Below are 15,903 nucleotides of genomic sequence, written 5' to 3'. Positions count from 1 at the left end.
GCGGCACTACCGGCGCCACCCGCCGCCGTTCGGCTCGGGGCGGCTCCCGCACGGCCCCGCGCCTGCGCCCCGCCCGCGCCGCTGCCGGAGCCGGAGCCGGAGCCGCTGCCGGAGCCGGAGCCGGAGCCGCTGCCGGAGCCGGAGCCGCGCGGGGCGGGCGGGGGCAGGGGTGGGTCCGGGCCGGGAGGCGGTGGCTCCGCGCGGCTGAGGCGGCCGAGCCGCGCGTGCCCAGCCCGGCGGGCGCAGCGCAGGCGCCCGGGGCCGCCGGCGGTGGCGGCCATGGAGCGGAAAGGTGAGCGCGGCGCGGCCTCCATCGCCCCGCGGGGCCCCCGCAGGGCTCGCCGCCCTTCACGCCTCTCTCTCCTTCTCTCCCTCAGTGCTGGCGCTGCAGGCCCGGAAGAAGCGGACCAAAGCCAAGAAGGACAAGGCCCAGAGGAAGTAAGTGCGGCCGCGGCTCCCTTCAGGCGGCATCTCCCGCCGGCACCGCCGCCTCTTTGTTCCCCCGGCCCTCCCCGCGGAGAAGGGGCTGCCGAGCCCGGCGGCCCGGAGGGCGCTCGGCGCCGGGGGAACGTGCGAGCTCCCGGGGCTGGGCGGGTTTTTAACGACAGTTAACCGAGCGCACGTTTCGGGCGCAGGCAGCAGCGGAGCCGGCGCAGCGCGTGGCCGGCGGCGGCCGTTTTGCCGCCCAGCTCTGGCCGCCGGCCCCTCTCCGGGTCCGGTCATGGCTTCTTGGGCTGCACGGGGAACGGGAGCCTCTGCCTTCCCTGCTTGTCCCCAAAGCCCGACCATGGAGTTGCGGTAGTGCTTAGGGATTGGGCTCCGGGTGGTGGTCTGCCCTTGCAATCTCCCCTTGGCCGTGGGTTGTACCCCGGCGGGAGTTGTCAGCGTCCCCTCTCTGCCGCCCCCGGGGCACTTCAGTAGCCAGCTTCTCTTGACTCTTCCCCCTCTTGACTCTCTTTCCCCCTGAGCTTTTTTTTTTTTTTTTTTTCCCTTAAATCCTGCCGAAAGAATGCCGTGGTGTGTTGTTTACTTCGTTCTTTAGCTTTGATGCTCTCGTGTGGCTTCTCTCCTCCCGCAGGAATGTCACGAGTCTTTATGTGTGGGGAACTTTTGGAGGCAGATGTAAAAATTAAAAGAACTCAAGTAAATACTAAACAATGGCTTTCAGCAGGCTGCACTAAGTGCTGTGTTCAGTGCTGCTCGTGGATTCCTTTGTAGAAAAAGGTGATGTAAGTCTTGGAGCTGGTTCTGTGGGCTCCTTAAAATGCAGCTTATTTCTATAAAATCTCTGGTACCTCAGGATGTTTTTTACTCGAAGGTGTCCAGGAACCAAAGACAGTAAGTAAGGCTAAGGCACTGGAGGTGGGAGTCAGAGGGTTTTTTCTTTAGGCCTAGAGTAATGCTTTCTCAGTCACTTCCTCAGACACATCACAGGGATTTAAAATATTTTTTTCTTGTTGCCTCCAGCCAAGAGTCAGTGGTTTGGAGATGGGGCTTTTGAAGAGTGAGGAGCCTTAACCAAAGTATTTGGGAGATGTGTGTTATGGTTCCATGCTATTCTGTACATGCTCCTGGTATTTCTTGAAGGTAGCATTAGGACAGTTTTTGAAATGCTTTCCTCCTTCTCTAATTTCTGTATGAATAATCCATTGTTTAATCCTGTATGTGCTATGGGGTTTTTTTTCCATCGCTAGCTGCAGACCACCAATACTGACTCTGCCAATAAAGTCCACAGTGTAGCTGGGAGAACTGATTTCTGTGTAGATTTTGAGGTTGCTGAGTGATAACTTCAGAGCTGGCATGTTAGGGGCTTTTTATAAATCTTTTTTTAACCACATATTCAGGACAGGTTAAATGCACTGCTGGTTAGCTCTTGATTTTGCCACTAACCTTGATTGGAGTGCAGAGCCATGCTGTTTGTCAAATGCTGTGTTTATATTCTTACACTGCATGCTTCAGCTCTGTTCTCTGGTACCATAAGTTTATTGGATTGTACCTCAGAAATTAAAAAAACTTTCACATGCTTTATGCTGTGCAACTAAACTCAGTGTCAGCCTCTAACTTTAGGTACAGTTCCACAACATTTATTCTATTTAAATACAAAGCTGCTCTAGTTAAATCTTCTAAAATAGGCTTAACTGGGTTGTTTCGTAAAATCTATACTTGAAACCACATGGAATGTGCTTTTAATATCTGATGTTCCATGATAGTTTAGGTCACACATGAAATTTTTTCCTGTAATATATTTTTTCTATGCATTTGCAGTAAAAAGCATGAAACAATGATTTTAAAAGGTTGAATTCAGCATTATGAATTATTACGAGTAAGTATAAAAATGCACAGAATGTTCTGAAGGGATTTAAAACAATTAAAAATATCTTTCATTTTAGAAATGAGCTACGCCTGCTTTAAGTTTACCTATAAACCCAATATCGCTCAAAACAGAACAAAAGAAACCACTTGGAAAGGTTAAAAGAAACTGGAAAGTTACTTATTTTTTTTCATCATCCAGTAGTTAACATTGCTACATTTTTGGTTCAGACAAGACCAGTCTAAACTGACGATTTACAGAAACACCTTGGAAATATTAATTATGGTTCTGTGTGTAAGCTTTTTAATAGGAAATTAATATATGTTTTTGAAATTAATATATATTCCTATAGGAACGTCAGCCACTTTCTTAATTTTCTGCAAATTCAAGATGATCCTATTTCTTTCATTCCTTCCTGTCTTAAAAGTTTAATTTTACATCAGTGAAGTAGAGAATGCATTTATCCTGACTCTCTTCTGTAGAAAGAGAGCAGGCAGAGTTCCTTGGAGTTCTGAAGGTGAGTTAACTGTATTTTCCCAATCCAATAAAACTACCCCAAATCTTTTGGTAACCTGGAAGATTCATTAAGCCAGCTGTCTCAAATGTTTGCTCAGGAAGCTTCTACTTGCCTTGCCTGCTTGGTGGTTCCATTTCTGCCACTGTCAAGCTGGGAGGATGTCCTGGCTGTGTACCTTTGTTCAGGTCCCATTTCTGTGAGAACTGAGGAGCAGGGCAGGGACAGTGACAGGTGAATGCCCTGGAGGGACAAAAGACAAGCTGAGATACAGGGACATCCTGAGTTCTCATATTAACTGTCACCGATTGCTTTGTGGCCTTGAGTGAAGCACTATTTTCAGTTTCTTAATTTCACTTATTTTCCATCGAAAAGGCAAGGAATTAGAATTAAAATTGCTTTAATCTATTTTTGGTAAATGGCAGGCCTTTTCCTTAGTGTTAAGAATGTCAGGAGATCTGCATGCCAGAAGTAGTTATTAACAAAAGTTTTGTAGGTAGGTTCCTGCAGATTGTGTTGCTGCCCAAAGGTAGCTTTTCCAAAAGTTATCTGCGGAAGAATGCGATGTATTAATTTTATCATTTTTTGAGGTGTGAACATCCTGGGTGCTCACAGTCAGTTGATTCCCAAAGGCACTCAAAAAAACCTGTCTTTAAAAAAGGAGCCTGTAGGCTTGCAAGTATTTTTTCATACCAGAGCTTTAGTAACTACAACTGTAAACTCTCCAGACAGCAGTATCTGATGAGGTGCATTAAGGTAGTTGGTTTTGCCCAATTCTGCATTTTTGACAAGGCTTTTGCAGTTCTTTGGAGCAGTTACTGTGTCTTTGGGGTTCATCATAGTGGACAGATGTGTTGGATGTAATACTTGCCCTGAGGAGGGAAATGTGCAGTGCTTTCCTGGGAACACGTCTTTTACTAGTTTTCCTTGTATTCTCTGTGTTCCGATGTTTCACGAGCTGTCCAGGATGGGGATGTGCCAGGAGGAAGGTGTGATGGGTGTGCCAACAGTTCAGCCTTTCACCCCTGCTTTGTGCTCTGCAGGTGTCCCTGCACAAGTGTGCTGGGAACGTTGTAATGCCTTGGTGCAGAAGGTTTAGGTGTCTGTTTAGGAAGCAGAGCAGGCTAACAGGAGATCATCAGCTGGGTTTTTTTGAAGACCCCGAGTGCTGTTTGGATGGGAAGGTTGCTCTGAGTTAACTCTTGTTCAAAAGCGATGCTGAAGTACAGCTTCTGTCTGCTTGCATTTGGAAGAGATTCATGTTCATAGAATGATTAAGGTTGTAAAAGCCCTCCAAGATCATTGAGTCCAACCTGTGACTACTCCCCACCTTGTCAACCAGACTGGGGCACTGAGTGCCACTTCCAGGTGTTTCTTGAATATCTCCTGGAATGGTGACTCCACCACCTCCCAGGGCAGCCCTTTCCAATGTTTAACAACCCTTTCCATGGAGAAATTCCTCCTGAGAATTCCTTCTTCATTACCATACTCTGTAAAAGTGCATTGTGTGAACAAAAGCCTAATACACAAGGCAAATCTGGTGTTTACTTCAGAACTGTGCTCCTATTTGAAAATACAAGCTTCTGTTTGAACTAAAATACAAATACAGTTGTACTTTACGGATGTCTCTGGCAATATGTAATGCAATTGGGCACTTGTGACTGTTAGATCATAACTGCTAGTAAAATACTGTGGGTTTTTTCTGTCTATGTTTTGTGTTGCAAGGCCTTAGAAGTGCAAACTGTTTTCTTTGTCCTAGGAGAAAATTACTCCTTTAGTTACTACTGAGATTAAGAGCCAGAATTTAAAAACTAGTCTGAAACACCCATCCAGATTCAAAGCAGTTAAAGAAACAGGAAAGAGACTGAAGAAAAATTTGTATATTACAGCTCATTTCTCTGTAATGAAGAAAATAACTGTACTACATAGAACTAGGCTACAGGTCTGTATAATATGTAGGTGGTGGCTGTTTCAGTAGCAGACCCAAATGAGAATACCGTTTCATCAATTCAGTGTTCATTTCAGGAAAAGTTGGCCTATTCATGTATAAAACCACTAGTTCTATGTAAGGGATGTTGAACCAATTGTGCTTCAAAGCAGAGCATTTTATTACTGTAAGCATGAATATCTACAAAAGTAGTGGCAGCCATAAGGTATGTGGCTTGTTCTGGAAAATGTGCATGATCTGAATTTCTTCCTGCTAATTCTGCCTGCACTGGTGAATTTAATCATTTCTTACAGGCTTTACTGAGTGGGAGGTATTTTTTCACAGGACTTTGAATAGATCCTCTGTCTCCCTCTACTCCTGCAGGGAAGCAGTGGCAGAGCTAAGTTAGTAGTCTTGCTTTCTCCCCACTTCTTCCCAAATGCCTGCAATATTCATTATTTTCAGTGCTTTCCTGGGAACACTTCTTTTACTAGTTTTCCTTGTATTCTATGGAATTGAAAAGATAATTCTCTGTGTTCTGATGTTTCACGAGCTGTCCTGGATGGGGATGTGCCAGGAGGAAGGTGTGATGGGTGTGCCAACAGTTCAGCCTTTCACCCCTGCTTTGTGCTCTGCAGGTGTCCCTGCACAAGTGTGCTGGGAACGTTGTAATGCCTTGGTGCAGAAGGTTTAGGTGTCTGTTTAGGAAGCAGAGCAGGCTAACAGGAGATCATCAGCTGGGTTTACGAGATTATTGTTACCTGAAAATCTCTGGCAAGACTCTTGCCATGCAGTGAAGCCTCACTTCTTCCTCCTCTCTAAAATTGCTCTGAAGAGAGACACAGTTGGTGGTTTTTCCATCTGTGCAGTCTGGGGAGCAGAAAATTCTTAATAGGATCTGATAGTTTCCAGTTTGTTTTTGTATTGTATCACTTCGGTCTTTGAGGAGCCCCAGAGTTCTGACAGCTCTCTCAGGTTCTCCCTCAATTTCTCCTTCAATATTCAAAGCTTTGCCTGGGATCAGGATCCTGGATTATGTTTTCCTCACTTGTCTTCCTTAAGTATTTTGAATATAAAGTTTAAGGTAGAGTCAGAATGCATTGCCCTCGTAATTTTTTCATTCAAATACAGAAGTGATTATCAGACCATGACAGGACACAACTGAAATCTGCTGGTTTCCATGGAAGTTCCTTGGTTTGTGATAGCTGGAATAGCAGACAGTTCTACAAACAGCTTGTTAAGTGCTTGTGTGGGGGAGTGGGGATGGGAAGCAAGAAACCTGATTGCCTGTTATTTGTGTTTTAATACTGTTCTCATGTGAAAGCCAGTACTTGTCTTCAAACTGAGCTCCCACAGATCTGCTAATCAAAAGTATGTCTTGGTGCCTCTGAGTGCTGTTATTTAAAAACTAGATGCTTGACCATCTCCAGTCTTGTTTTAAGTTCTTGACAGGGGTATTCTTGTAGCTCTGGGATTAGTGCTCTATAGCAGCAAGTATTGTGGATCTGCCCTATTGGCAGAAAACACCAGTTATTTACTCAGAAAAATAGGGATGCAACAGTGAATAAGTTGCAATAATCAGAAAATAACGTGGATTGTACACTCCTAAGTCCCCCACCATCTGTGATTTATAATTCCCCCAAAACAGGTGGAATTTCTTGAGCAGAAAGGTCAGCTGCATACAAGCAGGGAAACACTTTCATCATTTCAGACATGGATTCATCCTGAAAGTTGTGTGTAATCAGTTACCATATTCATTGAGCATGAGGTTTGCCAGCAGATCTGTGTGTGAGCACACGGGAGGCTGGCACCAGCAGCACTCATTCTCACTAGATGTGTCTTAACATGATCTGGAAATCACAGACACACTAAGAAATAGTAATGAGATGCAGCCTGCAAGCATTCTTCCTTAAAGAGACATTGTCTCCGTTGCACAGATGTGGAAATGGGAGAGGGATTTTAAATCCTGGCTTTTCACCATGCCATATGGAGCTTTTTCTCGAATGAAGACACAGAATCCTTAAGTGAGATCTTGCTGTAGTGGGTGCAGAGCCCAGGAAGTCATTGACCGGATGGTTAAGGTGGAAAGAAGAGTCGTGGGGTGTGTTTGCAGTACCTTTATCTGTGGTGCCTACAGTGGGAGCTGGATTTGTCATTTGTCCTGCATTCACTGAATTGAGTTCTGCTTGGGGGCATTTCATGTGTGTAATTTGAGCTCACCAATAAGGGATGACACTGTTTATAAAGACTGTGTTGCAGGCGACTTAAAATTAGGAAAGCATTTCCCTTCAGTTTCCTGCAGATGGGCGTCATCTTTGCAAATATCAAGGGAGAGGCAAACGGAGAGGGAGAGAGAGAGGAGTAAGGAGAATATCTTTTTTTGTTAGTATATATTTAAGGATGATGGGTGTGACAGAAATGATTTGGCCTAAAAGTATGTTGCCTTCCTTGCTTGAGGATGGAAGGAGTCTGCTTTTGTATTTATTTAAGGCAAGTCGTTAGGTAGCATGGACAGTATTCCTGCTGTTTTAGGGACAAGGAAGAGTACATCTTTTCTGTCCAAAATAGAGTTTTGAAGTCACTCTTAATACTCTTGAATAAGAGAACCAAACACCTCCTTTCAAGTGGTTGGTTTTTTTTTTTTTATGTAAGTTATTGGAGCAGAGAAAACACGCTCAGAGTTTGATGGTGAGGTTGAGGGTGGGGACTTGGCTGTGTGTCAGGTAATTTATAGAGGGCACCCTTTCTTCACTGCAAATCCATAAGAACCCACATTGTGTGACTGAGATTTCTTAATCATTTTTTACCTTACTTTTAGTGTGTGGACCAGATAAGTGATACCATTGAGAACTGGCAGGAGAATTCCACAGTGTTTTTCCAAATTGCTTTAACACCTTCTGTAAGGAACAAGTGAGTGACTCAAATCTTAGCTCCTGCAAATAACTCTTTACCATCCCTGCTGTGCATTGCAGGGGTTGGGAGATATCTTCAGTGAACATGGAGCAAAATCTTGTCTACAGTGGGAAATTTTGAATATTTTTAGCACCTTTTTAATATGAAGAGGTTTGGCAATGCTAAACTATTAAAAGCATATTCAGACTTCTGAGAACTTTTAAGGTGAAAATATTATAGACACAGAACCAGATGAAGAGAGTTCTTTAAACCTCTTGCTTTGAAAGTGCAGGGGCAGCTTCAGTGTGTCTTTCACTAAGTCTTCCCTAGGAGAGAAATTTCTACATTGTTACTTGCTATGTCATGTTGTTGCTGACTTGTTTCCCCTATCACTTACATAAACCAGCAGGATAAACAGGCACCGGAAATGACTGGGAATTGTACGTTGTTGGAGGATGATGTTAAGTGCCCGCTGCTGTGAAAAATACTCAGTTCAACTTTTTAAAGAAGATTTGACTCCTTCTGCTTGTTTTGTTGTTTTAAGCATAAAGGATAAGTTTTTCTTGTAACTTTGGAAGGGGAGGTGTGGAATCACTTCAGAAAATTCATTCTTCCTTTGAACGCCCGTTCCCTGCTGCGTGATTGTGCTGGAATTCCTCTATCAAAAGGGTTGCTCTGTCAACAATTACCATGATCCTTGTCTTCATCCCAGCTTTGAATCCACTGGGCTATTGAATAGGCAAATAAAACCGGCTAGTTCAGGAAGATGAAACAAAGTATCTGCCTGAATTTCTAATTTCATTAGAGGGAAGAAGAGACATGCAGACATCAAGAGGAGGGGATGAGTCTTTATGCTCACCCCCCTGACACGACTGAATTTGCAGGAAGATCAGCTGAGAGCAAGCCCCAGCCTTGCTGCACGGCCCTTCACCTGCAATGCAGTGCTGGGCAGCTGCAGCTGGGTGCTGGAGGCAAATCCCTCTTCTCCTTCACTCTTGCACAAAGCTTTGCTGCATTTGAGGAGAACCAGCCCCTCTGCCTGCTGCTGATGTCCCCCTCCTTCCCCAACACTGTGGTGTCTGATTTTTGATGGCTTTTTCGAAAACTATTGGGCTGTCTTCGGGAATATTTTTATCCATGGGAGGCCGTGCTTCTTGCAGGTAGGTGCCCCTCTCTAATTTTGTCTTGTGAATTTGCAGTTCTTCAGGGAATAAGGACTTTTGGGAGGGTCTCTCTAGATGTGGATTCACATGAATTCCATAGAAGACCTAGCATTTTGCCTTAGCTTTGCTGTTCCACATTGTTTTTCTTAAGTAAAATATTGCTATATAGTTGTAGAGAGACCCTGCAGATCCAGTTCATTCTGATGATTAATTAGCACAATGAGAGAGCAAAAGGAAAAGGTGATCATGGTGTTCTTCTGTAGATCAGAGGTGGCTGTTAAAAAAAAAGTACCCTAGAACACTTGTTTTTTAATGTGTAAACAATCATTTAATATAGGATTTTTATGTACTTTATCTGCATTTTGCAATTTTGACAACAGCTGTTTGAGCTGTCATCTTTAAATACTGGGTAAGGATTTTTCGGCTCTCTTTATCAGCCTTTTGTGCCTTTTAGAGTACTGTCTTTGTGAGCAAAGCAGATGAGGTTTGTGCTTTTGTATATCATTTTGTATATCATTAGGTATTAACACTTATTCTGCACTGATTAATTCTGTCTTAATCTGTATCTTTGGCTGACGTGGTCATTTCAGGGGAAGAACAGGGTGGTGTGTAATAACATCAAACAAATTTTCACAGGGAGGCAAAGGAAAGGGATGTATTTTGGAGGTGATTTCATGAAGGAAATAGCACTGTAGAGATGTGTGTGACCTGAATACGGCTTTCTTACATTACGTGGTATCATAGATTCTAATGTAGAAGTGAAACGCTTTTGGATCCCCATGAAAGACTCAGCTGCAGACTCCAGGGTGTGTCGTGTGTGAGACTGCCAGCAGCAGGATTTGTCAGCCCCTTAGGAGGGGCACAGAAAGCTTCCAGGAGAATGGGCTTTAGTGCTTCCAGTAACTTCTTCCTCGATGCATGAAATTGCTATTATTGAGAAGCACTGGGACTGCAGAGTGGCGTGATGTGTCTGTCTGCATCACTGCCACTTAAGGGGAATTTTCTTTTGAGTCCTTTTTAATCCCCTACATCCTGTGCAGTTAAAAAAGTGACAATCCTGAAGCAGCACTGGGGAGAATTACTCTTTACTACTCACGCTATGTGTGAGGTTTCTGTCTTAAAATCTTTCTGTCCAGTTCCTGTTCTCTTTACCCTGTCTATAGGATTTGTAGTCTGTGAGCATCTAATCTCCCCTTCAACCATTCTGTCCATGGCTATTTCTTGCCTTTGATGCCTGCTCTTAATTTGGGGATAATGCATGACTTTATTTGTATCTCAGTTGTCCCCAAAGGAATGCAGCTATTTTAAAGTTCAAGACTTTCTGCGTCCCCTAATGTAGGTTTGCTTCTTCCTATACCCGACCTATAATTCAGTCACAAAAAAGTCTAAATGCTAAATATCTCAGGGCTGGATCAAGGTGCAGGGTTGTTAATAAAAGTCTCATTAGCTTGGCAGTCTTTGGTTTATGGTTTGAGACCACTAAGCTGTTCTTGAATTTAAAAAGTCAGGAGGACTTACTGACAACAGACTGAAAGTAAGTGTCTGGTGGTGGGTTGTGCCTGGAATGACCTTTGTGGATCTTCCTTGCTTAAATGAACTTCAGTTGTGGATTTTAAGTAGCTACAAATTTAGTCATCATCAGATTGGAACGCAAGATTTCTCCCTTTTTATGATGTTTAAGATGGCTGTAGTTTGAATGTGTTAGCAGTGTATTTAATGTGTGAAGTCTCAGCAGAGTGCATGTGTAGTAGGTCAGTGCTGAACATTCATTCTACTGTATGACTATTCCAAATGGAAATCCTACATTTCCTCCATGGATTAAGATGAGTTGGTACAGCCCTGATACGATGTGCAGGACTCCAGCTCAAGGTCTAAGTTGTGAAAACTGCATCTGAGGGCCTGCATATGCTGCTGGCATTTCCACTGGGTGGGCAGTTCCTCTTTCTTGGAGCAAAATGAGCTGAATTTGAAAGAGGGTGCTGGAAGGCACCGGTGTTATCTGCTACTTCACTGCAACAATAGTTTCAATACAAGAAACTTCCGCTAATTCACTGCCGGGGAACTCGCTGTAAAGAATGTTATCTTGTGCTTCTGTGTCACTGCTGCAATGAAGTTTGCTGCCCACTGCTTTGGACAATTCCAGCTTTTTTTAATATCTCATGCTTCTAAAGAAAGAAAACTTAATGTTGCTATCTTGCAGTGCTTTGCCCTTAAATCCTGCCAAAGCAAATGGTCTCATAGGCATTGTTTTCATTATAAGTGTTTGCTCTGTACAGAAGGATCTTGAATCTTTGTAGGCACGTAATCATTCCCTGTAATGCTTTGTAAAGTAAATAAATTACCTGATTTTGGTGTTACCCTTTCATGAGCTGATTTGCTGTGATCAGTGTGATGCCATGAAGGAACTGAGACATGGAAGATGTTTTATTTGGGGGGCACAGCCTGAGTGTGCGAGAGCATGGAGGTGGCCTTTGCTGACACGGCCTTCACAAGCAAGAACTCAAGAGTAGCATATTTGGTGAAAAGTTAAACACCTAAAATGAATGCTTTTATTTATGAATGTGGGAGTGAAAAACCTCCACCACCTTAGTGCCTGATTCCAATCCCTCTGCAATCACAAGCTCTCAGGAAGGTTTACTGAACATCTGCTCTGCGTCCTCTCACTCTCCGTAGTTCAGACAACTGTAATAAACTTTGGATCTTGAGTAAAGAGATGAACTAAAAATGCAGCCTGCCCCTTGAGAACAGGAGAAGTAAATGCCAAGATTAGGGGCTCTAGTGTTCTAAAGTGATAGAAGCAGAAGGACTGTTAAATATTCATTTGACCTTGAATGTGAAAGGAACAAAGGGCCACAAGTTCTAAAGCAGTGGTTAACTTTTTTTCCGAAAGAGTAAAAACTAATTGATGTTAGTCTTTAAAATAAAATTCATCAACATTTAAATTTTCAAGTTTTACCTAGGATAACAAAACATAAACCTGCTTTAGAAGAGTTCTCACTGAATGAAAAGCAGAGAAGAGGTTCAGAGACTAATATTTTGGTGGGATCACTAAACTTTTAACTCTCTGTCTTGTCTGGACTTTTCTTGGTTCCACTAAAAAAGTGGGTCTAGGGCATTAAGGTGCATTTCTCACTAGTATACAAAAAAATTAGTTCTGTCCACTTTGATCTTAGCTTAGAAATAAAAGCACTGAAATGTGAATAGCTTTTCTGAAGGCTGAATATTGCATCTCCTCCATCCTCAGCAGTCCCTCGTATGCTGTGGAAGCTGCAGACTTGAGGAGTAATGTGTGTGAGACATGCAGTGTGTTCTCTTTCAGACCCGACACCCAGCACCGGGGCCCTGCTGCCCATTCCGAGAATGATCTTCCAGAGCAAGAGGAGGAAATCCTGGGATCAGATGATGATGAGCAAGAGGATCCAAATGATTACTGTAAAGGTGAGCAGTTGTCTGTTTAAGATGCAGGATTTTCAATGCAATCAAGGAATTCCCTCCATTTTCCATTTGCTGTAGAGAATGAAAATAGGCTCCCTCTTACATTGGGTGTTTTGAAACTGCATGACGATAATAACATTTTTCAAGCCAACATGAAATGGAGAAAGTGGTCTCCAAGTTTGCCTCTGTTATCAGTCAAGATTTAAGTTGCAGAGCTGTTTTTAATGCATAAGTTGAAAGCTGTTAACTTTTTCTCTGTACCAGTGGGCTTTCAATATTGATAAAGAAAGTAGGCATTTAATTCTTTTTGTATTTTCATTGTAAAAAGGACACTTTCAAATCCTTTTCATATTCTTTGGTTTTCTTTTGAAGATCAGATCATTATCGTGATATCTATTCTTCAGAAAAATTTGTTTCTGCAAATAGCCTTCCTCTGTTTCTCTGAGTAGAAACTAAATATAGGGCAAATGAAAACACCAAATCACAATTCCTTCTCTTTGTTCTGTTTTCTGCCAGTTCCATCTTTGGCTTTTCATGTTTTTGCTTCTGTGATGGAATCACCTTGTATAGTCAGCAGCTTGAGAGATATGAAGGGTGCAGAGGAGACTTTCCTGTTTTCAGTGGCAGAGAGCCTTTCGGTCAGGAAAATTGCAAGGAAAACTTTTGGGATCTTGGCTGCAGTACCTCTTTCATGTTACAGGGTCAGAGCATGCAAAAGCAATGCTGATATTTAGCTGCAGGATTCTGTTACCATCACAACCTGTGTTTTCCAAAGGTGGTCAGCCTAGCAGACTTCAGGTGTTTTCACTGAGGAAATATTTTGTGATGCTGCAGTGATTGTCATGCTTGTTCCACACACCTGTTCTCTGCTTCTTGTGTTTTTCCAGGGGGTTACCACCTTGTGAAAATAGGAGATCTCTTCAATGGACGCTACCATGTGATTCGGAAGCTTGGATGGGGCCACTTCTCCACCGTGTGGCTGGCTTGGGACATCCAGTAAGTGTTCCTACTCCAGCTGGTGTTCCAGGCAGGAATACACAAACCTGAGCAGAAAACATCCTTTTAGATAAACGCACAAAGCATTAGCTGTCCACATCCCAGCACAGAAATTTCTCCTGATATTGTTCATGCAAGTGCGTGGGAGGGAATTAACAGGACAAACCATATCTGTGGGAAGAGTTGTGTTCAGCAGCCTCTGACCTATTATTCCATATTTTGAGAAATGACTAACATGCATCTTTTTTTTAAAAAAGACTCAAAGACAGTCTTTGAGTGTTTAAACCTTATTTTAGCATGATGCATTAAATAAACTCTGTTGCATGCAAAAGAACTGGGATAATCCTGGAGAATAAGTTCTTTTTATGAGCATTAACAGTTCCCAATTTACTTGCCATGTGTGCACAGAGGGAGGAGATTTGTGGCAATGAAGGTGGTGAAGAGTGCAGAGCACTACACAGAAACAGCACTGGATGAAATCAAGTTGCTGAAATCGGTGAGTGCTTGACTTGGGCTCAATTTTATTTTACTCTTTTTTTCCATTTTTGGGAGTTTACATTTGTCACGTGCTTGATATTTCCGGATCATCAAGAATTTGTGTGCAGTGGATCTGACTTCAGAATAACCTCTTTCTCTGCAGGTCCGCAACAGTGATCCAAATGATCCAAGCAAAGAGAGAGTCGTTCAGTTATTAGATGACTTCAAGATTTCAGGAGTGAATGGTTCCCGTATCCTTTTGTGGAATAAAAGCCAAGAATTGCAGAAAGATGGGAGTTGCTTGGGCAGCTGTCCTGTTTTGGCAAGCAATGCCCAGGCATCCCTTTCCTTGCCCAAGGAAAGCTGCTGTAGAAGGATCTGCCTCAAAACTGCCTGCTGAGCTCAGATCCAGAGCGATGATTCAGTCTGGCGTAATTTGTGTCAGCACGGCTTGGTTGTGCTTTTAATATTCTGCCACCAATTTGTGAATCAGGACTGAGTGGCTGTGTCAGAGGTACCTTCGAGGTAGAAGAGCCCATCTATCTCAACCCCTCAATTTTGCAAGCAGCCTGCTAATAACCTGTTATTTCAGTAAAGCAGAATAGCGTGTTAAAATCAGTAGCCGAGAATAGCGAATGAGCCATCTATAACTTGAAAATAAGCTTGGTATCTAGTTATGGAAACACCTTACTTTGTAATTTATCAACATTGTTAGGGTGTTTGAAGTGTATTGCTTTGACAGTGGCCTGTAGTTCTGGGAACAGCCTTCTCATAGGCAGTGATTTGTAGCAAGTCCTAATAATGGATCCTTAAAATTTGAAAGTTGGATTTTTGTGCATTGTTTTCGCTTTGAGATAGGTGAAATTTTATTTCAGTGAGAATTGCTGGGCTGCTTGAGAGAATTGAGCTGTAGATGATAAGCAGTAGACCCATAATGCATTTTCTAATGCATAACTTTTTTTCTGAATAAATGTTGATTTGAGCTTGTATTTCTTCCATTCTTGTGAAATGTATGCTTTCTGCCAGTGTAGATGAAAAGCAGCCTAATAAACTCATAGACATTTGGCTTCTAAAACAAGGGCATTGTACTGAATATGTCACTGGAGTGACTGTAGCTGTTGAGATCTTAGAGCTAAAAAGCAGATCATACAAGTAAAGTTGAAATCCAGGCTTGTCAAAAGTTTGTTTTGCTGGTAAAGAGGCAAAGGAGGGCAAAGAAAGTTACTTAATTGTTCTGAAGATTACTTACGAAATGGAAATTTTATTATCTTTTCAGGTAATGCTGGTACAAAAAGATCTGGCATCGAGTTTTGCCTGGGGCAAAAGCGTAGGCTGTTCCAAAACATACAGAAATACTAATGTCCATTTGTGCAACTGGCTTCCACTCAAGGCAGGAGATTGCTGCTGCTGCAGTAGGACCATTGTGCAGCTCCATCCCTCTGTATTTTTTTTTTTATGCTATTTTAGATAATGGCACTGTTGTGTAGGATGATGCTGTTGAGGAAGGCAGCTTTTCCAAGCTGTGTCAGAACAGGATTAGGGTTCTTTAACATAAAGTGCCCAAGTGGTATGGGTTTCTTTCGATCCTCAGTCCTGGGAATTCAGGGCTCCTTGGGTCTGGATGTCTGGGTTTTTCCTTGATTCAGTTCCAGATATCTGTATGGTGTTTGAAGTTCTAGGGCATCATCTCCTGAAGTGGATCATCAAGTCAAATTACCAGGGTCTTCCGCTCCCTTGTGTCAAAAAAATCATCAAACAGGTAAGTTCCAGTTCTGACTGCACTCCTCCCCTTGACCCAATTAAAACTCTTTCACTAATCTTTCTCAGATCCAAGGAAACAAAAGTTAAAAATCCCTGGTCCACTCATGCAGCAAAATATTCTTGGGTTAATACTTCCTTTCTCTACTGCAAGCCCCTTCTGCTGCAGATCGTGGTTTTCTGACACTTAAATCATGATGGTTTTTGCTTTTAACCTCTTCTTACCTCAGTCATTTCTCATAAGTGAAGTATTTTTTTAAAGCTGTCACAGTAAGCAAAGTGCTTAATGATGGGAAGAGCAAGAGAAACTGGTTCTCCCTACTGGGTGGTTGCCTAAGAAGAAACACCTTTCTACATGGGAGGTGCAGGGGAAGGAGGAAAGTGTAATTTTATTGTAGAGTATTAAAATTAGATTTTCACCTGTGGCAAG

At 42.8% G+C, this 15,903-nt stretch overlaps 1 protein-coding gene across 2 annotated transcripts in view; it reads left to right on the top strand.

The window, feature by feature from the left end:
* Window positions 1-225: 225 nt before the first annotated feature.
* The window catches only part of SRPK1 (SRSF protein kinase 1), a 25,415-nt gene continuing 9,737 nt past the window's right edge, over window positions 226-15,903 (top strand). Inside the window, exons 1-7 of one of the 2 annotated variants that reach the window (XM_039565532.1) lie at window positions 226-292; window positions 378-438; window positions 12,127-12,245; window positions 13,130-13,238; window positions 13,647-13,734; window positions 13,879-13,966; window positions 15,368-15,474. In XM_039565532.1, the coding sequence (XP_039421466.1) occupies window positions 280-292; window positions 378-438; window positions 12,127-12,245; window positions 13,130-13,238; window positions 13,647-13,734; window positions 13,879-13,966; window positions 15,368-15,474 (585 nt within the window). In that variant the 5' untranslated portion in view covers window positions 226-279. Of the gene's footprint in view, window positions 293-377; window positions 439-7,444; window positions 8,805-12,126; window positions 12,246-13,129; window positions 13,239-13,646; window positions 13,735-13,878; window positions 13,967-15,367; window positions 15,475-15,903 lie in introns of those variants that run through there. The other variant, XM_010404416.4, reaches the window with a different exon arrangement.

This window comes from Corvus cornix, chromosome 26 (genome assembly GCF_000738735.6).
Source record: "Corvus cornix cornix isolate S_Up_H32 chromosome 26, ASM73873v5, whole genome shotgun sequence".
NCBI classification, from domain to species: domain Eukaryota; kingdom Metazoa; phylum Chordata; class Aves; order Passeriformes; family Corvidae; genus Corvus; species Corvus cornix.
This window is presented reverse-complemented; position numbering and strand designations above follow the sequence as displayed.